The 27,706-nt window shown below is 41.6% G+C and overlaps 2 protein-coding genes across 6 annotated transcripts in view; one reads left to right on the forward strand and one right to left on the reverse strand.

Moving 5' to 3' along the window:
- The window catches only part of LOC129851262 (calcium-binding mitochondrial carrier protein SCaMC-1-B-like), a 22,959-nt gene extending 5,270 nt beyond the window's left edge, over positions 1–17,689 (reverse strand). The window contains exons 1-5 of one of the 4 annotated variants that reach the window (XM_055917679.1): positions 16,717–17,689; positions 5,070–5,193; positions 4,714–4,801; positions 666–777; positions 58–216 (exon numbers count right to left, since the gene is read on the reverse strand). In XM_055917679.1, coding sequence (XP_055773654.1) covers positions 58–216; positions 666–777; positions 4,714–4,801; positions 5,070–5,193; positions 16,717–16,914 — 681 coding nt within the window. In that variant the 5' untranslated portion in view covers positions 16,915–17,689. The other 3 variants (XM_055917678.1, XM_055917677.1, XM_055917680.1) reach the window with 3 other exon arrangements.
- Positions 17,625–27,497, forward strand: LOC129851264 (regulator of G-protein signaling 4-like). Of its 2 annotated transcripts, none has more exons than XM_055917683.1 (5): positions 17,625–17,711; positions 23,776–23,844; positions 24,462–24,514; positions 24,809–24,972; positions 25,244–27,497. In XM_055917683.1, exons 2-5 carry the CDS (start codon positions 23,786–23,788, stop codon positions 25,409–25,411), a joined length of 444 nt encoding a protein of 147 aa, XP_055773658.1. In that variant the 5' UTR covers positions 17,625–17,711; positions 23,776–23,785; the 3' UTR covers positions 25,412–27,497. The 2 variants fall into 2 exon arrangements, with proteins under 2 accessions (XP_055773658.1, XP_055773656.1); XM_055917681.1 differs by lacking the exon at positions 17,625–17,711 and adding an exon at positions 20,932–21,659.
- The last annotated feature ends 209 nt before the right edge of the window (positions 27,498–27,706 follow it).

Consider the following 27,706-nt stretch of genomic DNA (forward strand, 5'->3'; position numbering starts at 1 on the left):
CTCCTCTGTCCTCTCTTCTCTTCTCCTCTGTCCTCTCTTCTCTTCTCCTCTCCTCACCTGCAGGAAGACTTTAAGGCGGTCCAGTGGGGCGGTGCCGGTCCGGGAGACTGATCCTGCCATAGCTCCAGCCATCAGCTGTCTCCAGACGAACCCTGACTTCTTCTCCTGCTCGGAGAACTCATCAGGACAGGTCAGGTTGTCTCCTATGTCCAGCATCTAGACAGAGAGAGAGGGGGGGGGGGGGGGGGGGGGGGGGGGGTAGGGATGGAGGGGGAGGTAGGGATGGAGGGGGAGGAGGGAGAGGTAGGGGAGGGAGGGAGAGGTAGGGATGGAGGGGGAGGAGGGAGAGGTAGGGATGGAGGAGAGAAAGGGAGAGGAAGAGGGAGGGGGGAGGAAGGAGGGGGAGTCATTTGACAATCTACTTAGTTACTAAACAACAAAGTTGTCAAACTGGTATCCAGGCTACATCTCTGCTGTGTTTCCAGTGTGTGTGTGTGTGTGTGTGTGTGTGTGTGTGTGTGTGTGTGTGTGTGTGTGTGTGTGTGTGTGTGTGTGTGTGTGTGTGTGTGTGTGTGTGTGTGTGTGTGTGTGTGTGTGTGTGTGTGTGTCTGTGTGTGTCTGTGTGTGTGTACATCCGTCCATGCGAGTCTGTGTGTGTGACTCACATGAGAGTGTTTCCAGAAGCGAGAGATGTCTTCCAGACTGTGTATGGGGTTGAACAGGAAGTGATCTCGCCACTCATCCCAGTCGATGGTCATGTTACCATCCCTGTCAATACTGACCAGAGACAGACAGAATGTTACACACAGCACGACACGTACACACACACAGACACATAGCATGACACGTACACACACACAGACACATAGCACGACACGTACACACACACAGACACATAGCACGACACGTACACACACACAGACGGACAAACACACACACGGACACACACACACACGGACGGACAAACACACACACAGACGGACAAACACACACACGGACACACACACACACACGGACGGACACACTAGGGCTGACCCCATTTAGTGGACTGGTGGATTGTTCGGGTTGACAGGCTGTTGGTCGACCGACATTTCTTTAGTCCAGCAGTAGCACATGATTATATCTTGTTTTTGTACAAGACAACGTCTGATTGGCTCCTGTCTCAGTGGACTAATCCATTGTGGAGGCCGTGGGGGTGGCACAGTCCATCACTCTAAGACGTGATACTGAAATTGTATATGGTTATATTATGTAAAATAATGTTATATATTATCTATTATTATTATTATTATTATTATTTCATAACAAATGCTCTTTCTCCCGCGTCGGATACGGTCGCTGTCCGCGGTCCTGAAACATAATCTTCAGTGCTCCGTAGAATTGGCACCTTTCCCTGACAACAAGTTGACCAGCAGATTGGGATTGAGAACAATGTGGCGGAGGCAGCAGCAGCAGCAGAGACGAGGAAACAGCCCTTCCCTTGACCCTAATTGTCTAAGAACATTGAGGAGAGAGGAAACTATTTAACTAGATCTATAATCAATAAATGTACCAGGCTTTATAAATCATCCGTATATATCTCTACAGAAAGGAGACAGATCCTGCTTCCGTCCCCTGTTTGAGTGTGTGTTTAACAGCCTACTGATTCCATGAGCACCAAGGCTCACGCAACGGCAAAATGTTGGATAAAGTCATTTCACAGATTCGGCTGTTTTTAATCTTTGCTGTAATAAAGTCTTTACAAATGTTTTCCGTTAGAACAGACTGTTATTACTTATAAGATATTTAGTGTTGTTTACACTGTTCCAAACAGGCAGAACATTTACATTGTAGTCTAACAGCACCTGTTTGTCACACATAATACACACGCAGCTCTCGCTCCTAAACCTTCCTTCATCTGGATCTCCTGTAGTTTCCACAACTAAGTCAAATGTCTTCCACAGATCTGACTTCCCCTTTCCCTCCTGAGCAACCAGTAAACATTAGACTGTTTCCAGTTTTCTTTCTCACGTCCTCCGCATCCATTTTGTTGTCACGTGTTACTGTGTTTGGAGTTTGTTATAACCAGTTTATTGATGTGATTATAGGCTATAGGTCAAGGTCCTATTGGTCACATGCATGCGATGCATGTTTCACATAAAGAGAGCAAGGTTTGAGGGATTAGGGAATGTTGTTCCTAATAGGAACAAGGGTTGAGGGAATAGGGAATGTTGTTCCTAATAGGAACAAGGGTTGAGGGAATAGGGAATGTTGTTCCTAATAGGAACAAGGGTTGAGGGATTAGGGAATGTTGTGGGTTGAGGGAATAGGGAATGTTGTTCCTAATAGGAACAAGGGTTGAGGGAACCAGGGAATGTTGTTCCTGATAGGAACAAGGGTTGAGGGATTAGGGAATGTTGTTCCTAATAGGAACAAGGGTTGAGGGATTAGGGAATGTTGTTCCTACTAGGAACAAGGGTTGAGGGAACCAGGGAATGTTGTTCCTGATAGGAACAAGGGTTGAGGGATTAGGGAATGTTGTTCCTACTAGGAACAAGGGTTGAGGGAACCAGGGAATGTTGTTCCTGATAGGAACAAGGGTTGAGGGATTAGGGAATGTTGTTCCTAATAGGAACAAGGGTTGAGGGATTAGGGAATGTTGTTCCTAATAGGAACACGGGTTGAGGGATTAGGGAATGTTGTTCCTAATAGGAACAAGGGTTGAGGGATTAGGGAATGTTGTTCCTATTAGGAACAAGGGTTGAGGGAATAGGGAATGTTGTTCCTAATAGGAACAAGGGTTGAGGGATTAGGGAATGTTGTTCCTAATAGGAACAAGGGTTGAGGGATTAGGGAATGTTGTTCCTAATAGGAACAAGGGTTGAGGGAATAGGGAATGATGTTCCTGATAGGAACAATGGTTGAGGGATTAGGGATTGATGTTCCTAATAGGAACAAGGGTTGAGGGAATAGGGAATGATGTTCCTGATAGGAACAATGGTTGAGGGATTAGGGAATGATGTTCCTAATAGGAACAAGGGTTGAGGGAATAGGGAATGTTGTTCCTGAACAAATCAGGTTATTTCGTTAACAGAACTTTTCAGTCAGAAACAAGTAAGAAACTAAATGGCTGAAATGACGTCACAGCTTCAGCGCAGACAATACACTCTCAGCTGTGGTGCCTTTTCTCTGCATTAGGAGGAGAGAGAGACAGGACAATAAACTCTCAGCTGTGGTGCCTTTTCTCTGCAGTAGGGGGAGAGAGAGACAACACAATACACTCTCAGCTGTGGTGCCTTTTCTCTGCAGTAGAAGGAGAGAGAGACAGCACAATAAACTCTCAGCTGTGGTGCCTTTTCTCTGCAGTAGGGAGGAGAGAGAGACAGCACAATAAACTCTCAGCTGTGGTGCCTTTTCTCTGCAGTAGGGAGGAGAGAGAGACAACACAATACACTCTCAGCTGTGGTGCCTTTTCTCTGCAGTAGGAGGAGAGAGAGAGACAGGACAATAAACTATCAGCTGTGGTGCCTTTTCTCTGCAGTAGGGAGGAGAGAGAGACAGGACAATAACCTCTCAGCTGTGGTGCCTTTTCTCTGCAGTAGGAGGAGAGAGAGACAACACAATAAACTCTCAGCTGTGGTGCCTTTTCTCTGCAGTAGGAGGAGAGAGACAGGACAATAAACTCTTAGCTGTGGTGCCTTTTCTCTGCAGTAGGAGGAGAGAGAGACAACACAATAAACTCTCAGCTGTGGTGCCTTTTCTCTGCAGTAGGAGGAGAGAGACAGGACAATAAACTCTTAGCTGTGGTGCCTTTTCTCTGCAGTAGGAGGAGAGAGAGACAGGACAATAAAATCTCAGCTGTGGTGCCTTTTCTCTGCAGTAGGAGGAGAGAGAGACAGGACAATAAACTCTCAGCTGTGGTGCCTTTTCTCTGCAGTAGGAGGAGAGAGAGACAGCACAATAAACTCTCAGCTGTGGTGCCTTTTCTCTGCAGTAGGAGGAGAGAGAGACAGCACAATAAACTCTCAGCTGTAGTGTCTTTTCTCTGCAGTAGGGAGGAGAGAGAGACAGCGTGCGCCAGTCCCACAGACACTTTTTTTAACACAGTGTGACCATCGGGCTCTTTCTTGAGTCATTTGTACGTCTTAATAATTTAGTCAAAACAGTGTGCTTAAAGCATCAGACAAGCTCAGTGCACATGGTTTTATTCAAACACATGTGTCTCTGTCTATATATGGAAAAATAAGTTTCAACATTTCAACTGATCAATTGGTCAAAAGAACAGGACGACTCTCGGGTCGACCAAGACAACCCTAGAAGACACACACATACACTTGCATGGACCGACGCAAACAACACACGGATGGACACACACCCACACATGCATGGACGAACACATAAGCACGCACGCACGCGCGCGCGCGCGCACACACACACACACACACACACACACACACACACACACACACACACACACACACACACACACACACACACACACACACACACACACACACACACACACACACACACACACACACACACGCGCATGGACGGACAAACTCATGTAAACTCACACTCGCAAACATAAAAGTATAATTGTCTGAATACTCAAATTGTAGAATACAAAAGCCATTCTACAATTCATACTAGACTGTGCAATTACAGCATAGATATAACCAGAGTAGACTGTATCATTATAGCGTAGATATGAGTAGAGTAGATTGTACAGACCTCTTCATGATCGTGGCAGCCTCCTTCAGACTCACAGCTATTCCCAGAGATTGAAGGGACTGCTGAATCTCTGATACATCTATTTCACCTGCAAACACAGTATCCACGGCAGAGTTGGTGTCTGTATTTGATTGTGTATTTCAGTGTGTATTTTATTCACATATACCTTACGTACGTACGCAACACAAGAACCCAGTGAGCTTTGCAAAATTGGCTATATTGTATATTTGCATCAAGTTACAAATTGCAGGTCTGCACACGTCTGCGTATTTTGGCTAGACAACTACAGAGACTCTCCATTTAGCTGTAATTCTGGAGCCCGTACATATGTAGGGTTCATATGTATCTTTACAAACCATCATTGTTGCGGTCCAGGCTGCGGAACATGAGTCGCAGCTCTTGCTCGTGGGAGCGGAGGTATTGCCTGAACTCCTGGAAGTCCAACTCTCCATCATTGTTGCTGTCCCCCTCCTTGACAATCTGCTGGGGAGGGGGCACAGAAGGGGGGTGGAGAGGGAGTGGGGGGGGTGGAGGAGCGGTGTAGGGGCAGAGGTGGTGGTGGAGAGGGGGTGGAGAGGGGAAGGGGGAGGAGGAGGTGGTGGGGTTGAAGAGATGGGGGAGTGGAAAGGTGGTGGGGGGGCACAAGGTGGAAGGGTGGAGAGGGAGATGGAGAGGGAATGGAGAGATGTGGGGTGAGGAGAGAGAGGAGAGGAGAGGGAGGAGGAGATGAAGAGATGTTGGACGAGGAGAGAAAGAGGAGAGGTGGGGGAAGAGGAGATGGACAGGGAATGGAGAGATGTTGGGCGAGGAGAGAGAGAGGAGAGGTGGGGGAGCAGGAGATGGAGAGATGTGGGGCGAGGAGAGAGAGAGGAGAGGTGGGGGAGGAGGAAAGGGAGAGATGTGGGGCGAGGAGAGAGAGAGGAGAGGTGGGGGAAGAGGAGATGGAGAGTTGTGGGGCGAGGAGAGAGAGAGGAGAGGTGGGGGAAGAGGAGATGGAGAGATGTGGGGCGAGGAGAGAGAGAGGAGGGGTGGGGGAGGAGGAGATGGAGAGATGTGGGGCGAGGAGAGAGAGAGGAGAGGTGGGGGAAGAGGAGATGGAGAGTTGTGGGGCGAGGAGAGAGAGAGGAGAGGTGGGGGAAGAGGAGATGGACAGGGAATGGAGAGATGTCGGGCGAGGAGAGAGAGGAGAGGTGGGGGAGGAGGAGATGGAGAGATGTGGGGCGAGGAGAGAGAGAGGAGAGGTGGGGGAGGAGGAGAGGGAGAGATGTGGGGCGAGGAGAGAGAGAGGAGAGGTGGAGGAGGAGGAGATGGAGAGATGTGGGGCGAGGAGAGAGAGAGGAGGTAGAAGAGTTGCCAAAATGGTTAGGAACAGGAGAAAGTGGTGGATGGAATGTTATTGTGGAGGTGAAAGTGGGGAAGAAGATGCAAAGCCAGCCAGATGCACAGACAAGAAGCAAAATCAATACACTGAAACTGACAGACAACCTGAGAAAGACAGAGTTACAAACCACTCTGAGGTCAATACACTGAAACTGACAGACAACCTGAGAAAGACAGAGTTACAAACCAATCTGAGGTCAATCCTGGGTCAGTCACATTACATCACAGACACATTGACATTTGATGCATTCCAAATGGTACCCTATTTAGTACACTACTCTAGACCAGAGACCATTCCTCCTATATAGTGCACTACTCCTGACCGTAGTAAGTAAGTAGCCTTGGCTTGATCAAGCCGGAACAGCTCAAAGAGGCAGGAACCTATTTTCTGTTTCTGTAGGGTGAGGCAGTTTGATGTACCAGTACACCCCCTGGACAGGACACTAGTCTATCTCCTGTTTCTGTGGTGTGAGGCAGCTTGATGTACCAGTACGCCCCCTGGACAGGACACTAGTCTATCTCCTGTCTCTGTAGCGTGAGGCAGCCTGATGTACCAGTATACCCACTGAACAGGACACTAGTCTATCTCCTGTTTCTGTGGCGTGAGGCTGCTTTCACCCCCTGGAGACAGGACACTAGTCTATCTCCTGTTTCTGTTGCGTGAGGCTGCTTTCACCCCCTGGACAGGACACTAGTCTATCTCCTGTTTCTGTGGTGTGAGGCTGCTTTCACCCCCTGGACAGGACACTAGTCTATCTCCTGTTTCTGTGGTGTGAGGCTGCTTTCACCCCCTGGACAGGACACTAGTCTATCTCCTGTTTCTGTGGTGTGAGGCTGCTTTCACCCCCTGGACAGGACACTAGTCTATCTCCTGTTTCTGTGGCGTGAGGCTGCTTTCACCCCCTGGACAGGACACTAGTCTATCTCCTGTTTCTGTTGTGTGAGGCTGCTTTCACCCCCTGGACAGGACACTAGTCTATCTCAGGGCCTGACCCCCAATCGATCTAATTAATGCTCTCTTTGGTATGACTCAGCCGGAGATCAAACTCCCAACCCTTCAATCTCAGGGCGGCCACTCAGTTGGTCTTTTGACCGCAGCATAGGGCAAGATGTAGTGCACTATATAGGGAATAGGGTGCCATTAGAGACTCAAGCCGATGTTTGTTAGTCATGGACACAGTAGGCCTGCTCTATAAATCTAGTCCTTCACACAGCTCCAGTCAACCTGTCTGTTTACCAACCTCCCACCAGCCCTACTCCCTCGTTAACAACAGAGCATTTTTCTCCCCTGCAGTCATGCAGCACACACACACACACACACACACACACACACACACACACACACACACACACACACACACACACACACACACACACACACACACACACACACACACACACACACACGTGTTGCCATATGTAACAGGGTCACAACTCAGCACAAATAACATTCCACAGGAAGAGGAGGAGGAGGGGGAATGGAGGATGAAGAGTAGGAAGAGGGGAAAGGAGATAGGGAATGGAAGACCATGAGGAGGGCAGAACGGGAGATGAGGAAGATGAGGAGAGGAAAGAAGGAAAGGTAGGATGAGGGGAGAGAAGGCAGAGTTCTGGGTTGTCGTCAGGGCAACAACAATAATACTCTCTTCATGAAAAAGTACTACACAAAACCTCTTCTATGCAGAGACCTGTAGTGAATGTGTAGTTTACTCAAGATACACAAGAAGAGTTGTGTAGTGTTCAGTAGGAAAACAGTCATGTTTCCAGTAGTAATCAGGTAGAGTTGTGTAGTGTTCAGTAGGAAAACAGTCGTGTTTCCAGTAGTAATCAGGTAGAGTTGTGTAGTGTTCAGTAGGAAAACAGTCGTTTCCAGTAGTAATCAGGTAGAGTTGTGTAGTGTTCAGTAGGAAAACAGTCGTGTTTCCAGTAGTAATCAGGTAGAGTTGTGTTGTGTTCAGTAGGAAAACAGTCATGTTTCCATAGTAATCAGGTAGAGTTGTGTAGTGTTCAGTAGGAAAACCGGCGTTTCCAGTAGTAATCAGGTAGAGTTGTGTAGTGTTCAGTAGGAAAACAGTCGTGTTTCCAGTAGTAATCAGGTAGAGTTGTGTAGTGTTCAGTAAGAAAACAGTCGTGTTTCCATAGTAACCAGGTAGAGTTGTGTAGTGTTCAGTAGGAAAACCGGCGTTTCCAGTAGTAATCAGGTAGAGTTGTGTAGTGTTCAGTAGGAAAACAGTCGTGTTTCCATAATAACCAGGTAGAGTTGTGTAGTGTTCAGTAGGAAAACAGTCGTGTTTCCAGTAGTAATCAGGTAGAGTTGTGTAGTGTTCAGTAGGAAAACAGTCGTGTTTCCAGGAGTAATCAGGTAGAGTTGTGTAGTGTTCAGTAGGAAAACAGTCATGTTTCCATAGTAACCAGGTAGAGTTGTGTAGTGTTCAGTAGGAAAACCGGCGTTTCCAGTAGTAATCAGGTAGAGTTGTGTAGTGTTCAGTAGGAAAACAGTCGTGTTTCCATAATAACCAGGTAGAGTTGTGTAGTGTTCAGTAGGAAAACAGTCGTGTTTCCAGTAGTAATCAGGTAGAGTTGTGTAGTGTTCAGTAGGAAAACAGTCGTGTTTCCAGTAGTAATCAGGTAGAGTTGTGTAGTGTTCAGTAGGAAAACAGTAGTTTCCAGTAGTAATCAGGTAGAGTTGTGTAGTGTTCAGTAAGAAAACAGTCGTGTTTCCATAGTAATCAGGTAGAGTTGTGTAGTGTTCAGTAAGAAAACAGTCGTGTTTCCATAGTAATCAGGTAGAGTTGTGTAGTGTTCAGTAGGAAAACAGTCGTGTTTCCATAGTAATCAGGTAGAGTTGTGTAGTGTTCAGTAGGAAAACAGTCGTGTTTCCATAGTAACCAGGTAGAGTTGTGCAGTGTTCAGTAGGAAAACAGTCGTTTCCAGTAGTAATCAGGTAGAGTTGTGTAGTGTTCAGTAAGAAAACAGTCGTGTTTCCATAGTAATCAGGTAGAGTTGTGTAGTGTTCAGTAAGAAAACAGTCGTGTTTCCATAGTAATCAGGTAGAGTTGTGTAGTGTTCAGTAGGAAAACAGTCGTGTTTCCATAGTAATCAGGTAGAGTTGTGTAGTGTTCAGTAAGAAAACAGTCGTGTTTCCAGTAGTAACCAGGTAGAGTTGTGTAGTGTTCAGTAAGAAAACAGTCATGTTTCCAGTAGTAATCAGGTAGAGTTGTGTAGTGTTCAGTAAGAAAACAGTCGTGTTTCCATAGTAATCAGGTAGAGTTGTGTAGTGTTCAGTAGGAAAACAGTCATGTTTCCAGTAGTAATCAGGTAGAGTTGTGTAGTGTTCAGTAGGAAAACAGTTGTGTTTCCATAGTAATCAGGTAGAGATTTTCACTACTTGATGTTGCTAGTAAATAAGTGGTCAAAACACTACAGCTGTAAAGCTGTAAAGAGCCTTTTCGCGACCACAGAAGAAGACAAAACAGGAAGTAGTTGGTTATTGTTCGCTAGCTACTGTTTTTGACAATCCTTCGTCATCCTGTCTTCCATAGCCGCTATGCTGGCACCATCGGTAAGTTCAACTTTCCTATATGCTTTATGAGTTACTTTCATGTCGTTGTTTAGCCGTTTTATATCACTTTTACCAGATCAAAAGGATTACAAACCAAAACGGTCTTGTGTTCATCCTAGCTCTTTGCTAGTCCCATTGAAATATAGCTACGTAGCCTCTGTTTTCATCATGCTAGCTATGAAGTATTTGTGTTTGTATGCAAATGTACATTATGTTCATATTGCCATACTTACCCATTCTACTTAGCTCTTTTGACCTGTTGCCAAGAAGGCCCTTGACATAAGAAGACTGAAGGCCATTGTTGGTCAGATTAACATTGTTTATAAAATATATATATATGTGTTGTTTTATGTGACCTCTGTTAGCGGATGTGACCTCTGTTAGCGGATGTGACCTCTGTTAGCGGATGTGACCTCTGTTAGCGGATGTGACCTCTGTTAGCGGATGTGACCTCTGTTAGCGGATGTGACCTCTGTTAGCGGATGTGACCTCTGTTAGCAGATGTGACCTCTGGTAGCGGATGTGACCTCTGTTAGCGGATGTGACCTCTGTTAGCGGATGTGACCTCTGTTAGCAGATGTGACCTCTGTTAGCAGATGATTGATAATGGCTTATAATTGGTTGTCTCTTGTCTTTATTTTTGCCAAAAATGATGTGGTGGACAAATGTGGCTGCAACACAAAAGACGATGTGGAGACAGTTTACGTCAAAGGGATTAACAAAAGTATATCTATTGTAATATGTTATGTAATGTAATATGTATTGTAATATGTAATGTAATATGTTATGTCATATGTAATGTAATATGTAATATGTATTGTAATATGTAATATGTAACATGTATTGTAATATGTAACATGTAATATGTTCTGTATGTTCTGTAATATGTTCTGTAATATGTATTGTAATATGTATTTTGTAATGTAATATGTAATAAGTGTGTAATAAGTATTGTAATATGTTATATGTTATGTAATATGTTATGTAATATGTAATGTAATATGTAATGTGTATTGTAATATGTAATATGTTATGTAATATAATATGTTATGTAATATGTATTATATAATGTAATATGTAATGTAACGTAATATATGTAATATGTTATGTAATATGTATTATAATATGTAATATGTTATGTAATATGTTATATAATATGTAATGTAATATGTAATGTGTATTGTAATATGTAATATGTTATGTAATATGTAATATATAATGTAATATGTAATGTAATATGTTATGTAATATGTATTATAATATGTAATATGTTATGTAATATGTTATATAATATGTAATGTAATATGTAATGTGTATTGTAATATGTAATATGTTATGTAATATAATATGTTATGTAATATGTAATATATAATGTAATATGTAATGTAATGTAATATATGTAATATGTTATGTAATATGTATTGTAATATGTAACATGTTATGTAATATGTAATGTAATATGTAATGTAATATGTTATGTAATATGTAATGTAATATGTTATGTAATATGTATTGTAATATGTAATATGTAATGTAATATGTAATGTAATATGTTATGTAATATGTAATGTAATATGTATTGTAATATGTATTGTAATATGTAATATGTTATGTAATATGTAATGTAATATGTAATATATTATGTCATATGTAATGTAATATGTTATGTAATATGTAATGTAATATGTATTGTAATATGTATTGTAATATGTAATATGTTATGTAATATGTTATGTAATATGTAATGTAATATGTTATATATTATGTCATATGTAATGTAATATGTTATGTAATATGTAGTGTAATATGTATTATGTTATGTAATATGTATTGTAATATGTAATATGTTATGTAATATGTATTGTAATATGTTATGTAATATGTATTGTAATATGTAATGTAATATGTAATGTAATATGTATTGTAATATGTAATGTAATATGTTATGTAATATGTATTGTAATATGTAATATGTTATGTAATATGCATTGTAATATGTAATGTAATATGTAATGTAATATGTTATGTAATATGTTATGTAATATGTAATGTAATATGTATTGTAATATGTATTATGTTATGTAATATGTATTGTAATATGTAATGTAATATGTTATGTAATATGTATTGTAATATGTAATGTAATATGTAATGTAATATGTATTGTAATATGTAATGTAATATGTTATGTAATATGTAATGTAATATGTAATGTAATATGTTATGTAATATGTATTGTAATATGTAATGTAATATGTAATGTAATATGTATTGTAATATGTAATGTAATATGTTATGTAATATGTAATGTAATATGTTATGTAATATGTATTGTAATATGTAATATGTTATGTAATATGTATTGTAATATGTAATGTAATATGTATTGTAATATGTAATGTAATATGTAATGTAATATGTATTGTAATACGTAATATGTTATGTAATATATAATGTAATATGTTATGTAATATGTATTGTAATATGTATTATGTTATGTAATATGTATTGTAATATGTAATGTAATATGTTATGTAATATGTATTGTAATATGTAATGTAATATGTAATGTAATATGTATTGTAATATGTAATGTAATATGTTATGTAATATGTAATGTAATATGTTATGTAATATGTATTGTAATATGTAATATGTTACGTAATATGTATTGTAATATGTAATATGTTATGTAATATGTAATGTAATATGTTATGTAATATAATATGTTATGTAATATGTAATATATAATGTAATATGTAATGTAATATATGTAATATGTATTGTAATATGTAATATGTAATGTAATATGTATTGTAATATGTAATGTAATATGTAATGTAATATGTAATTCATGTTATCTTTTTTAAATGCTATTACGTTTGTAGAAGGTTATTATGTCTTGTTTGATGATATTAATTCCAGTTAGAAACTAGAGGAAGTAACATGTTCACTGGCCAAGTAGTGACACAGGAGTGAAACAACAGTGATTTTGAGTAGACAAACAGTAGTAAATGGGTCAGTTTTCAAGTAATTCAAAAGGGTTTATGTAGGAAATTAAACAGGATCAGGAGGAATTCAGTAGTGATCAGTAGTGACACAACCCCAGTTGAGAGAGAGAGAAAGAGCTAAAGAGAGACAGAGAGAAAGAGAGAGAGACACAGAAAAGACAGAGAGAGAGATAGAAAAGACAGAGAGCGAGAGAGAGAAAAGGCAGAGAGCGAGAGAGAGAAAAGACAGAGAGCGAGAGAGAGAAAAGACAGAGAGAGAGAGAGAGAGAGAGAGAGAGAGAGAGAGAGAGAGAGAGAGAGAGAAAAGAGAGAGAGAGAGAGAAAAGAGAGAGCGTGAGTGGGAAAGGTTAAATGCTTTCTCGGCTTACCAACTCTCTCCTTGAACTAAAATAGGGAACGTACTCTCACCGACACACGTGAACACAGACAAAACACCACTGTGTGTTTGTCTGCTACACTCTTTCTGCCAAGAGAAACAGCCATAAACTGATAGCGGGAGGTGTGTGTGTGTGTTGTGTGTTGTGTGTGTGTGTGTGTGTGTGCGTGCGTGCGTGCGTGCGTGCGTGTGTAGAACAAAGTCAACAGTAACACATTCAAACACACAAAACAATGCCCTATAGCTCTCCAACAGAATGGTGATTTAGTAGACTTAAGGCCAGGCCTATACTGTCTGTGTCCAAAATGGAACCCTAAATTACCTATGTAAAAGGAATAAAGTTCTACATGGGACACAGTCTTAACTGTGAGCAGTGTTTGACTTGGGCAGGATCTTACCGGAGCTGAGGACCGGCACCGGCTTTTATACTGCTTCAGTTCGTGCACCTCTCTTACCTATAATAGCCTATATACAAATATATTAGCTTGGAAATATAGTGGAGTTCCTGCAACTACTAAACTAACGTGGACTTTAAAAAAAGGTTACCTTACAAAAGGTTAAGAGTGTTTTTTTATGAAGATTGTAATAAAAACCCTAACAGGAAGTGTTAGGATACCTAATGTAGCCCTATAACTGTCACTGATGGATAAGGAATTAAAATACACATATTGGTTTTGGGACATTGATTTTGAGTGACATTGACAATATTAATAAAAATAGATGTGTAATTTTTTGGAGTAAATGTTTAGGCAATAATTAAAAGGATTCCACCCTGTTCACTGTAAAACATATGGAAATGTGTTTGAATCATAGCAGACAAGGAACTGTGGCAGATAACTTATGACCACTGTGAATCTGATAGCAGGGAAGGAGGTCTCCCCACCCAGAGAGGGGGGAAACCGTTGGGCTTGCAATAGATGGTGTAACATATAGCAGGATATGATAAGCAATGTATTGGTATGGATTATTCTTGTATACAATTGATGTATCAGTGTGTATTATATAGTCATTCAGGGTGGATTGTTAGGTGAAAATGATCTGTTAATTGAATGATTACAATATTCCGCCCTGAAACATATAATTGTATGGAATTGATTAGAATGTATAAAATCCTAATCAATAAATGTGTAGTCCTAGTCAGAATTAGGGTAAAGACAATATGTCTGTATGGTATTTTAAACACAGACTGTCTGAGCTCGGTGCCGACCTGACTAGAGATTTGGGAGAGAACAGGGAGTACGTGTCAAGGACAAGGTCACTAATCTCTGTCGGCTGGGTAGTGAGGCAGTGTGTGCGTAGCAGGACATTGTGGGCGTCTGTTTGTGTGCATGTGTGGGCATGAGAAGTCAGTATAAAATGTATTGTTTTGTATTCTTGACTTTAGAACGTTCCCGTGAATAAACCTTTTTAACTATTTTAGTCTGTTTCATTCGACCAGGATCTTACAAATTCTGGTTTGCAGACTGAGTAATATAAGTAAATTGGGTTATGAACCTGGAGAACAATATTCTCCTATCAGTTACCTATCTTCATATAGCCTGGTAGTCTCAGGAGGTTACCTATCTATCTTCATATAGCCTGGTAGTCTCAGGAGGTTACCTATCTATCTTCATATAGCCTGGTAGTCTCAGGAGGTTACCTATCTATCTTCATATAGCCTGGTAGTCTCAGGAGGTTACCTATCTATCTTCATATAGCCTGGTAGTCTCAGGAGGTTACCTATCTATCTTCATATAGCCTGGTAGTCTCAGGAGGTTACCTATCTATCTTCATATAGCCTGGTAGTCTCAGGAAGTTACCTATCTATCTTCATACTTCCTATAGCCTGGTAGTCTCAGGAGGTTACCTATCTATTTTCATATAGTCTGGTAGTCTCAGGAGGTTACCTATCTATCTTCATACTTCATATAGCCTGGTAGTCTCAGGAGGTTACCTATCTATTTTCATATAGTCTGGTAGTCTCAGGAGGTTACCTATCTATCTTCATATAGCCTGGTAGTCAGGAGGTTACCTATCTATCTTCATATAGCCTGGTAGTCTCAGGAGGTTACCTATCTATCTTCATATAGCCTGGTAGTCTCAGGAGGTTACCTATCTATCTTCATATAGCCTGGTAGTCAGGAGGTTACCTATCTATCTTCATATAGCCTGGTAGTCTCAGGAGGTTACCTATCTATCTTCATATAGCCTGGTAGTCTCAGGAGGTTACCTATCTATCTTCATATAGCCTGGTAGTCTCAGGAGGTTACCTATCTATCTTCATATAGCCTGGTAGTCTCAGGAGGTTACCTATCTATCTTCATATAGCCTGGTAGTCTCAGGAGGTTACCTATCTATCTTCATATAGCCTGGTGGTCTCAGGAGGTTACCTATCTATCTTCATATAGCCTGGTGGTCTCAGGAGGTTACCTATCTATCTTCATATAGCCTGGTAGTCTCAGGAGGTTACCTATCTATCTTCATATAGCCTGGTGGTCTCAGGAGGTTACCTATCTATCTTCATATAGCCTGGTGGTCTAAGGAGGTTACCTATCTATCTTCATATAGCCTGGTAGTCTCAGGAGGTTACCTATCTATCTTCATATAGCCTGGTGGTCTCAGGAGGTTACCTATCTATCTTCATATAGCCTGGTAGTCTCAGGAGGTTACCTATCTATCTTCATATAGCCTGGTAGTCTCAGGAGGTTACCTATCTATCTTCATATAGCCTGGTAGTCTCAGGAGGTTACCTATCTATCTTCATATAGCCTGGTGGTCTCAGGAGGTTACCTATATATCTACATATAGCCTGGTGGTCCCAGATGTGTTAGTGCTTTTGCCAGCTCCATTGCTGTCATTGTCAAGACATGTTTGGCATGATAGCACAAACTGACTGGCACTCAGGCTACCTTCGTATAGCCTATACCAGGGATGGGCAACTGTATTCTCCGGGGCCCTGATTGGTGTCAAATGTTTGCCCCCAGCCCCAGCCCCAGCTAACACACCTGACTCCAATAATAAACTTTATTTGTCACATGTGCTGAATACAACAAGTGTAGACTTTACCGTGAAATGCTGACTTACAAGCCCTGAACCAACAGTGCAGTTCAAGAAGAGTTTAAGAAAATATTTAACAAATAAACTAAAGTAAAAAATTACAAAAAAGTAACACAATAACATAACAATAAAATTGTAATTAGTTTAACCAGCTGTGTTTGCTAGGGATGGGGGAAAGTGTGACACCACTCAGCCAGAGGACTGGAGTTGCCCACCCCTGGCCTTTACTGTGGAATTCAGCGCCCTGCTCTTGTCTGAGCCTAATACAATACATATCCAATCTACCCCCAGCAGACTACTGTCTGACCTGTAGAGGAGTCCAATAGAACAGAACAGAGTAGGATAGAATATGGAAGAGGTGAAACAGTATGGGTGATGCAGATACACGGGGGGATCCTCATCAGTGACATCACACACACACACACACACACACACACACACACACACACACGCACGCACGCACACACACGCACACACACAACAGGCAATTAGTGGCTGGTGATGGCTAGGGGGAACCCCCACCGTGTGAGTTTAGGCTATAGCCAAACGTTTCACGTAAAAAAAAACGTTATTCGTGATCATCATCAAGGTATACCGAATGACAGCCGAGTCTTTACCCGGGCTCGTTGGCTGCTTACCCGGTCCACGGCGCGGCGGGAGAGTCCACGTTTCGCCAACCCCACCCGGAGCTCGTGGATATCGATGACTCCATCACTGTTCAAGTCCAGTTCGTCGAACAGTTCCACCCATTTCTTCTCCCTCTCCGGGTCGACATCCTCCTGGCAGCGGGCCTGGGTCCTCCAGCCCCGGGGGATCCGAGCCCCCGGCTGACCCATGCGTAGTGACGGTTGGCTGCGTCGGTTAGATCCGGGTGGAATAGCCTATAGAGTCATCGACGTCCGGATGTCCAAATCAGGATAGATGTTTTGTAGTTGTAATATTCAGACTACTCAGCCAGTCAGTAAATCTCTCGAGAGAAGGACAGAAACAGATGTGCAGATTAAAAACAATCGAACGATGGACCTCACGACGCGTTCCCACTCGCAGTCATGCTATACATGTTATACATAATCTCAAAGTTTTAACATCCGTTTTTATTCCGTAATTGGTTGTAAATAGTTGTTTATTTATCCGTCAAGAAACCAGGAAGCGACGGTAACCTAACATAGTAGTAAAGACAGAAAGCCCTTCCTTCTTTCGGTGCTTTAGAACGGAGCGTGGCAAACTGCCAGAACCGAAACCTTAATCCAGTGTCAAATTCATCTCGGTAACGGATATCCCTGAGACGTTCAAAGATTAGGCCTGTACATGTCGTCCTCTTGTTTTTTTGGGGACGCACACCAACCCCGGGGGTTTGTAATGCACCGTCCTGACGTAGTTATCCGTCCGAATGTGACAGCAAATGCGCGCTTTGCAAATAGTTGGTCTGTGTCGGGTCGCTGTCATGCGAAGAAGATATTATCTCGGCCAATTCTGCTAATGTAGCCTTGCTTCACGTGAGAAACCGCCGTCGTCGCGTCAACTGAGAAAGTGAAGCGTCGAAGGAATGTGTTGTCTTGAGTCTGCGCCGTAGCCCCCTGTAGACGACCAGGGACAAGCCTTTAGTTCAGTCCACACACACAAAGACCCCAAGGTGAATTGAAAAACACCGTTGAAACGGTCTCGTAGTCAATGGTGGGACTCGCTCTCATAATACAATACTGAACTATCGTAGTAGGAGTTCTTGAGTCTATGACAGTTGATTGACGCTGTACATTTTCTATACCACGTGTTGTGATGTATATGATGTTTTATTTCAGTACATTATGAATCACTCTGTGTTGGACGGGTGCCAGGAATGCCCCTTTATAAACCATGTTTGCAACAATAACATGGTCCTGTGTTGCAGTAACACTCACAGATAAGGGCGCACACATGCTCAGATAAAGTCAAGTGGTCTTCTCAAACAAATGTCCACGCACACACCCAACCATCTGGCTCATCAACTAGTCACACCTGTTACAACTACTCACACCAGGTACAACTACTCACACCTGTTACAACTGGTCACACCTGTTACAACTAGTCACACCTGTTACAACTAGTCACACCTGTTACAACTAGTCACACCTGTTACAACTGGTCACACCTGTTACAACTAGTCAGACCCGTTACAACTAGTCACACCTGTTACAACTAGTCACACCTGTTACAACTAGTCACACCTGTTACAACTAGTCACACCTGTTACAACTACTCACACCTGTTACAACTACTCACACCTGTTACAACTACTCACACCTGTTACAACTAGTCACACCTGTTACAACTACTCACCTGTTACAACTACTCACACCTGTTACAACTGGTCACACCTGTTACAACTAGTCACACCTGTTACAACTACTCACACCTGTTACAACTAGTCACACCTGTTACAACTAGACACCTGTTACAACTAGTCACACCTGTTACAACTACTCACACCTGTTACAACTACTCACACCTGTTACAACTAGTCAGACCTGTTACAACTAGTCAGACCTGTTACAACTAGTCACACCTGTTACAACTAGTCACACCTGTTACAACTACTCACACCTGTTACAACTAGTCATACCTGTTACAACTAGTCACACCTGTTACAACTAGTCACACCTGTTACAACTAGTCACACCTGTTACAACTACTCACACCTGTTACAACTAGTCACACCTGTTAAAACTACTCACATCTGTTACAACTAGTCACACCTGTTACAACTAGTCACACCTGTTACAACTACTCACACCTGTTACAACTACTCACACCTGTTACAACTAGTCACACCTGTTCCAACTAGTCACACCTGTTACAACTAGTCAGACCTGTTACAACTAGTCACACCTGTTCCAACTAGTCAGACCTGTTACAACTAGTCACACCTGTTCCAACTAGTCACACCTGTTACAACTAGTCACACCTGTTACAACTAGTCAGACCTGTTACAACTACTCACCTGTTACAACTAGTCACAACTGTTCCAACTCATCACACCTGTTCCAACTATTCACATCTGTTACAACTAGTCACACCTGTTAAAACTACTCACATCTGTTACAACTAGCCACACCTGTTACAACTCGTCACACCTGGCACTCTCTCTCTCTTGTTTTCACACACATTTGTTATGTTCTATCCTCATGGGGACCTAAAATGTTTTTCTTTTCAAAATCCTATTTTCCCTAACCCCTAACCCGATGAAGGAAAAGGAAACCGCACACTGCTCTTGATAGTATCACCGATATTTAATAAGCTTACGTATCGGCCACACGGCCTTCGTCAGAGCTTTTGGGATTTTTTGAAAGTTGCACCCTTATGTAGACCTGGCTCCACCCACATCCGTTCTACACATCGAAGGGGGTTGGAAGCAAAGGAAAATAAATAAGTGCTACCAACGTGTTCATTATCTCGATATGTGGATTGAGAAATCAAATGGAACCTTGTTTACAAGTCTATATAGAAAAGAAACGGACAGAAATACTCTATTACAGGGTGACAGCTTCCACCCTGAGCCATTAAAAAGAGGACTTCCAAGAAGCCAATTTTTTAGACTGCGCCGTATATGCCACTCCACAGATGATTATCTAGAAAAAGCAGCGGAGATGCGCATGAGGTTTCTAAAAAGAGGCTATTCGTCACAATGTGTGGATGAAGCTCATAACTTGGCATTGGAAAAAACACGAGATGAACTGCTACAAAAAAGACCCGCTAAAGCTACAGAACACTCCGTAATGTTCACAACTACATATACTTTGAATTCGCGAAAAGTGGGAGAGGTGGTCAAGAAACACTGGCATATTTTATCATCGGACCCAGCTTTGCCGGCTGAATTTAAATATCCACCACGTATTGTGTGTAGGAGAGGTCGCAATTTACGCGATAAATTGGTTCATGCCAACTGCCAGCCACTTAAGAAAATTAGCCAAGCACTTTTACGCCCTCTACCAAATGGTAGCTATAAATGCAGAGGATGCGCACAGTGCAACAACATGATGAAGTGTCAATATTTCTGTCACCCACACACAGGAAAAAGGTTCCAAATAAATGACATTATTACGTGTTCCACCACCCATGTTATTTACATTATTAAATGTCCATGTGGGCTCTGTTATGTCGGTAAAACCACCCGCTCTCTTAAACAGAGAATTAGTGAACATAAAAGTTCAATCAGGAGAAACGACAGGGAGTATCCAGTCGCTGTACATTTCAATGACATGAAGCATGACATTTCCACCTTTAGATTTTGTGGCATAGAGAAAGTTAAGATATCAGACAGGGGAGGTGATATTAATAATACTCTGAGTAAAAGAGAATGTTTTTGGATTTTCACCCTCCAGACATTGTTTCCAAAAGGACTTAATGATGAAATGCCTTTGTATGTTATGCTGTGAATTGGAACATGAAATGTGTGTCTCTTGTAGATTATTCTGACGTTTTTCATATGATGTACCCAATGACTAATGAACTTGCTATGTCCTCATTGAGATTATACAGAAGTGTTCATTACGCCTTATTTATACACTTTTGTAAGAGTTATGAAATGCACATTGGTATATTTGGTAGCACTTATTTATTTTCCTTTGCTTCCAACCCCCTTCGATGTGTAGAACGGATGTGGGTGGAGCCAGGTCTACATAAGGGTGCAACTTTCAAAAAATCCCAAAAGCTCTGACGAAGGCCGTGTGGCCGATACGTAAACTTATTAAATATCGGTGATACTATCAAGAGCAGTGTGCGGTTTCCTTTTCCTTCATCTTGTTCTATTGATGCCATGCACCTGCAAATAAGATTGCTCAGATGTGCGAGTGCCTTTTTGTATTTGCCTAACCCCTAACCCAAAACCCTAAACCAAATCACCTAACCCTACTCTACTAACCCCGTACCCTAATTCTAACCCTAACCCCTAAACTTTAAATAACCTTTGTCATCATGGGGAAGTGGGAAATCTCCCCACAAACCAAGCCGCACGCACACGCACAAACACACTTTCCATAGTTGGAGTGGGGAGGCCAGTGTATCACCTGTTCGTCTGTCATCACCCCTCTCTCTGGTGAATGGACTTTTCCATCACACTGACTGGTTGGCTGAGAAGTGAGAACACACACGCTGACAGACTGGCCAGTCGATCTCTGACACACACTGTCTCCTGATTACCTCATTGTGTGTGCTGGCCCGTCTTTCTTTTCCCGGTGTTAACGGTTCCGGTACATTAACAGCCAGCTGTTGTCGGAGCGCACGTACACCTCCTCTCTTACATTACCCTCCATCTCTCCCCCATCCGTCCATCTCCCTGTCCGTCCATCCTCCTCACTCATTCTGTTCTCAGATGTGTGGTAGATGAACATGTGTGATAAGCAGGTATATTAAAGGGACTGATACACTGTAGGGAGTTAGTTTGTGCACAGACACAGAACAGGAAGGAGCACACAACAGGACAGGAAGGAGCACACAACAGAATAAAACAGCTGGTTTCACATTTTTTGTTTGTTTCATTAATTTCCTTCCCACCTTCTAAAATGTGTAAAGGACTGTCCTCCCTTCCCTCGTCATGCTTGGAGAAGTGAGTATGGAAGTGTGTAGTACTGTATGTAGTGTGTAGTACTGTATGTAGTACTGTATGTAGTGTGTAGTACTGTATGTAGTACTGTATGTAGTATGTAGTACTGTATGTAGTGTGTAGTACTGTATGTAGTATGTAGTACTGTATGTAGTGTGTAGTATGTAGTACTGTATGTAGTATGTAGTACTGTATGTAGTGTGTAGTGTGTAGTATGTAATACTGTATGTAGTGTGTAGTGTGTAGTATGTAGTACTGTATGTAGTGTGTAGTATATAGTGTGTAGTATGAAATGTGTACCACAGGAGGTTGGTGGCACCTTCATTGGGGAGGATGGGGCCGTGGTAATGACTGGAGCAGAACTAGTGGAACGGTATCAAATACATCAAACACATAGTTTCCATGGTTTCCAGGTGTTTGTTGCCATTCCATTTGCTCCGTTCCAGCCATTATTATGAGCCGTCCTCCCCTCAGCAGATTCAACTGGTATGTAGTGTGTATTGTGTATTGTGTAGTGTGTAGTATGTATTGTGTAGTATGTAGTGTGTAGTATGTATTGTGTAGTGTGTAGTGTGTAGTATGTATTGTGTAGTATGTATTGTGTAGTATATAGTGTGTAGTGTGTAGTATGTATTGTGTAGTGTGTAGTATGTATTGTGTAGTGTGTAGTATGTATTGTGTAGTGTGTAGTATGTAGTATGTATTGTGTAGTATGTATTGTGTATTGTGTAGTGTGTAGTATGTATTGTGTAGTGTGTAGTATGTATTGTGTATTGTGTAGTGTGTAGTATGTATTGTGTAGTGTGTAGTATGTATTGTGTAGTGTGTAGTGTGTAGTATGTATTGTGTAGTATGTATTGTGTAGTATATAGTATGTATTGTGTAGTGTGTAGTATGTATTGTGTAGTGTGTAGTATGTATTGTGTAGTATGTAGTATGTATTGTGTAGTATGTATTGTGTAGTATGTATTGTGTAGTGTGTAGTATGTATTGTGTATTGTGTAGTGTGTAGTATGTATTGTGTAGTGTAGTATGTAGTGTGTAGTATGTATTGTGTAGTGTGTAGTATGTATTGTGTAGTGTGTAGTATGTATTGTGTAGTGTGTAGTATGTATTGTGTAGTGATAGTATGTATTGTGAATTGTGTATTGTGTAGTGTGTAGTATGTATTGTGTAGTATGTAATGTGTAGTATGTATTGTGTAGTATGTATTGTGTATTGTGTAGTATGTATTGTGTAGTGTGTAGTATGTATTGTGTAGTGTGTAGTATGTATTGTGTAGTGTGTAGTATGTATTGTGTAGTGTGTAGTATGTAGTATGTATTGTGTAGTATGTAATATGTATTGTGTAGTGTGTAGTATGTATTGTTGAAGGTTGATGTGATTGTCGAAGCAGAAGGTTGCTGTGATTGTCGAAGCAGAAAGTTGCTGTGATTGTCTGAGCAGAAGGTTGATGTGATTGTCGAAGCAGAAAGTTGATGTGATTGTCGAAGCAGAAAGTTGATGTGATTGTCAAAGCAGAAGGTTGATGTGATTGTTGAAGCATTTTACATTTACATTTACATTTAAGTCATTTAGCAGACGCTCTTATCCAGAGCGACTTACAAATTGGAAAGTTCATACATATTCAACAGAAGGTTGATGTGATTGTCGAAGCAGAAGGTTGATGTGATTGTCGAAGCAGAAGGTTGATGTGATTGTCGAAGCAGAAGGTTGATGTGATTGTCGAAGCAGAAAGTTGATGTGATTGTCGAAGCAGAAGGTTGCTGTGATTGTCGAAGCAGAAGGTTGCTGTGATTGTCTGAGCAGAAGGTTGCTGTGATTGTCTGAGCAGAAGGTTGATGTGATTGTCGAAGCAGAAGGTTGATGTGATTGTCGAAGCAGAAGGTTGATGTGATTGTCGAAGCAGAAGGTTGATGTGATTGTCGAAGCAGAAAGTTGATGTGATTGTCGAAGCAGAAGGTTGATGTGATTGTCGAAGCAGAAGGTTGATGTGATTGTCGAAGCAGAAAGTTGATGTGATTGTCGAAGCAGAAGGTTGATGTGATTGTCGAAGCAGAAGGTTGATGTGATTAGATTTTTAGATATAGAGCACAAACTAAATGTGTGTGTGTTCCAGAGCAAAGGGGATGCGGGTGAAGTTGAGCCACCTGGCTGACAAACAGGAGTGGACACATCACAAACACAGGTAGCCTGTCTGTCTGTCTGTCTGTGTTTTTGTCTGTCTGTCTGTCTGTCTGTCTATCTGTCTGTCTACCTGGCTGACAAACAGGAGTGGACACATCACAAACACAGGTAGCCTGTCTGTCTGTCTGTCTGTCTGTGTTTTTGTCTGTCTGTCTGTCTGTCTATCTGTCTGTCTACCTGGCTGACAAACAGGAGTGGACACATCACAAACACAGGTAGCCTGTCTGTCTGTCTGTCTACCTATCTGTCTGTCTGTCTACCTATCTGTCTGTCTGTCTGTCTGTCTGTCTGTCTGTCTGTCTGTCTGCCTGGCTGGCTGACAAACAGGAGTGGTCACATCACAAACACAGGTAGCCTGTCTGTCTGTCTGTCTGGCTGACAAACAGGAGTGGTCACATCACAAACACAGGTAGCCTGTCTGTCTGTCTGTCTGTCTGTCTGTCTGTCTGTCTGTCTGTCTGTCTGTCTACCTATCCACCATTCTACACCAGTGAGCTACTGCAGTCTTGAGTCACGTCAGGAACTGTGGGATTTAACTGACAAAAAAGTGATCATTTTCATCAGAACTTCTCCCTAATCTCTATCTTTCTCTCCATAACCTCATGACTCTTCTAAAAGGGTCCATGAGGACAGGACTCTTCAGGGTCTGGAGTCTCTACTCAACGGCAAGAGTAAGATCTATTCCATCTCTTCTCTCTCTCCCTCTTATTTGTCCCCTCTCTCTTCTATCTCTCTTCCTTTTCTCTCCCGCTCTCATTCTTTCTTCTCTCTCTATTCTATCTACCTCTCTCTTCTCTCCTTCTTTTCACTCCCTCTCAATCCCTATCTCTTTCTCCCTCTGCCTCTTCTCTCTTTCTCTCCCTCTCTCCTTATCTTCTCTAACCTCTCTCTCTCTAATTACACTGATACGTTTCTGTGGCAATGTATAGTTTGACTTGTTGAAATGCCCCCCTCCCCCCTCCCAGTTGGCCAGAAAGCTTTCCTCTGGTTCCTGCAGTCTGAGTTCAGTGAGGAGAACCTGCAGTTCTGGTTGGCCTGTGAGGAGTACAGGGTTACCCCCCCATGGCAGCAGGGGGCCAAGGCCCAGTCTATGTACTGCCAGTACATCAACCCTGGTTCACCACAGGAGGTAGGTGGAGTGTTGTGTAGATGCTGTCTAAATGTTGTATATACAGTTTAAAGACGTTGTATAGATGTTGTGTGAAGGTTGTATAGACATTGCTTGAATGTTGTAGAAGCAAGTAAGCCTTGTCTGAGCCAGAACAGTCCAGAGGGTCAAGAGCCCCCCATTTCTCATATTTCTGTAGCTTAAGGAAGCTTGATGTTAAGTACACCCCCTGGACAGGATGCTAGTGAAAGTTGTACAGGCGCTGTCTGAACATTGTGTGTGATGTCGCCAGGTGAACCTGGATGCTGAGACCAGGGAGGCTCTACTGAGAGTGATGGAGGACCCTGCAGGCGACACATTCCACGAGGCCCAACAACACGTCTACCACCTGATGGCCAAAGACTCTTATCCTCGCTTCCTGCGCTCCCCACACTGCCTGGAGGCCCTTAGGGTTCCTTAGATATTCCACAGCGCCACCTGCTGCCCCGGAGGACCACACAACATAATAACAAGCTGTGTTATATGACTACATTCGAACTTATACCATTTATATTTATACTCAAGTCTTAGTATACACTCATATGTGAGTAGTAAGATGTTTGTGTTTATCATAAATGTGGAATAACTATGGTATGTGTCCATGCAGTTCTTAATCAAGTGTTTTGACAGGAAATGAGATCATGAGTATTCTAGTCAAATCAAATTGGTCACATACACATATTTAGCAGATGTTATTGGTCACATACACATATTTAACAGATGTTATTGGTCACACACACATATTAGCAGATGTTATTGGTCACATACACATATTTAGCAGATGTTATTGGTCACATACACATATTTAGCAGATGTTATTGGTCACATACACATATTTAACAGATGTTATTGGTCACACACACATATTAGCAGATGTTATTGGTCACATACACATATTTAGCAGATGTTATTGGTCACATACACATATTTAGCAGATGTTATTGGTCACATACACATATTTAACAGATGTTATTGGTCACATACACATATTTAGCAGATGTTACTGGTCACATACACATATTTAGCAGATGTTATTGGTCACACACACATATTTAGCAGATGTTATTGGTCACATACACATATTTAGCAGATGTTACTGGTCACATACACATATTTAGCAGATGTTATTGGTCGAATACACATATTTAACAGATGTTATTGGTCGAATACACATATTTAACAGATGTTATTGGTCACACACACATATTAGCAGATGTTATTGGTCACATACACATATTTAGCAGATGTTATTGGTCACATACACATATTTAGCAGATGTTATTGGTCACATACACATATTTAGCAGAAGTTATTGGTCACATACACATATTTAACAGATGTTATTGGTCACATACACATATTTAGCAGATGTTACTGGTCACATACACATATTTAGCAGATGTTATTGGTCACACACACATATTTAGCAGATGTTATTGGTCACATACACATATTTAGCAGATGTTACTGGTCACATACACATATTTAGCAGATGTTATTGGTCGAATACACATATTTAACAGATGTTATTGGTCGAATACACATATTTAACAGATGTTATTGGTCACATACACATATTTAGCAGATGTTATTGGTCGAATACACATATTTAGCAGATGTTATTGGTCGAATACACATATTTATCAGATGTTATTGGTCACATACACATATTTAACAGATGTTATTGGTCACATACACATATTTAACAGATGTTATTGGTCACATACACATATTTAACAGATGTTATTGGTCGAATACACATATTTAGCAGATGTTATTGGTCGAATACACATATTTAGCAGATGTTATTGGTCACATACACATATTTAACAGATGTTATTGGTCGAATTCACATATTTAGCAGATGCTATTGGTCGAATACACATATTTAACAGATGTTATTGGTCACATACACATATTTAGCAGATGTTATTGGTCACATACACATATTTAGCAGATGTTACTGGTCACATACACATATTTAGCAGATGTTATTGGTCACATACACATATTTAGCAGATGTTACTGGTCACATACACATATTTAGCAGCTGTTCTTGCAGGTGTAGGGAAATGCTTGTGTTCCTAGCTCCAACAGTAGTATCTAACATTTCACTGAGTAACTAGTCTTACTAGATGCTCTTCTATAGAGGGAGTTATAACTGTATTACTATTATAAACATGTATGTGCCCAGGATTACGTGTATGTGCCCAGGATTACGTGTATGTGCCCAGGATTACGTGTATGTTCCCTCGGATTACATGTATGTGCCCAGGATTACATGTATGTGCAGAGTTCATTGGATCGCATGCTGAACTAGAGTGAAATGTAGCCTAAACGAGAAACCTGTCTACTTTATGTTGTGGGGAGGTTAGGGCTGTACATTTCCCCTAACTTAACAGAAATCCTGGTTGGAAGATTCCCTGTCATCTGAATGGAGCTCCTCAGATCTTCCCTGTCTTCTCTCTACTGTTCTCTATCTGTCCAATAAAACCACCAAAAACACAGTTGAAAATGCAAGGCGTTACCTGAGCAGCATGTGCTTGACTGAGGTAAACCCACACCCGGTCGAATTTCACACTGAGAGCAAAGCATCATGGGAGTCTAAACATAGTGTGGGAGGAGAAGAGAGAACTGCACTAACGAGCAGCTCTGAGGTAAAGAGAAAAGTGTATGCACACAAAACACCTGACACAGCCATACACAGGTCTGGATA

This window comes from Salvelinus fontinalis, chromosome 3, assembly GCF_029448725.1.
Source record: "Salvelinus fontinalis isolate EN_2023a chromosome 3, ASM2944872v1, whole genome shotgun sequence".
Taxonomy (NCBI): Eukaryota; Metazoa; Chordata; class Actinopteri; order Salmoniformes; family Salmonidae; genus Salvelinus; species Salvelinus fontinalis.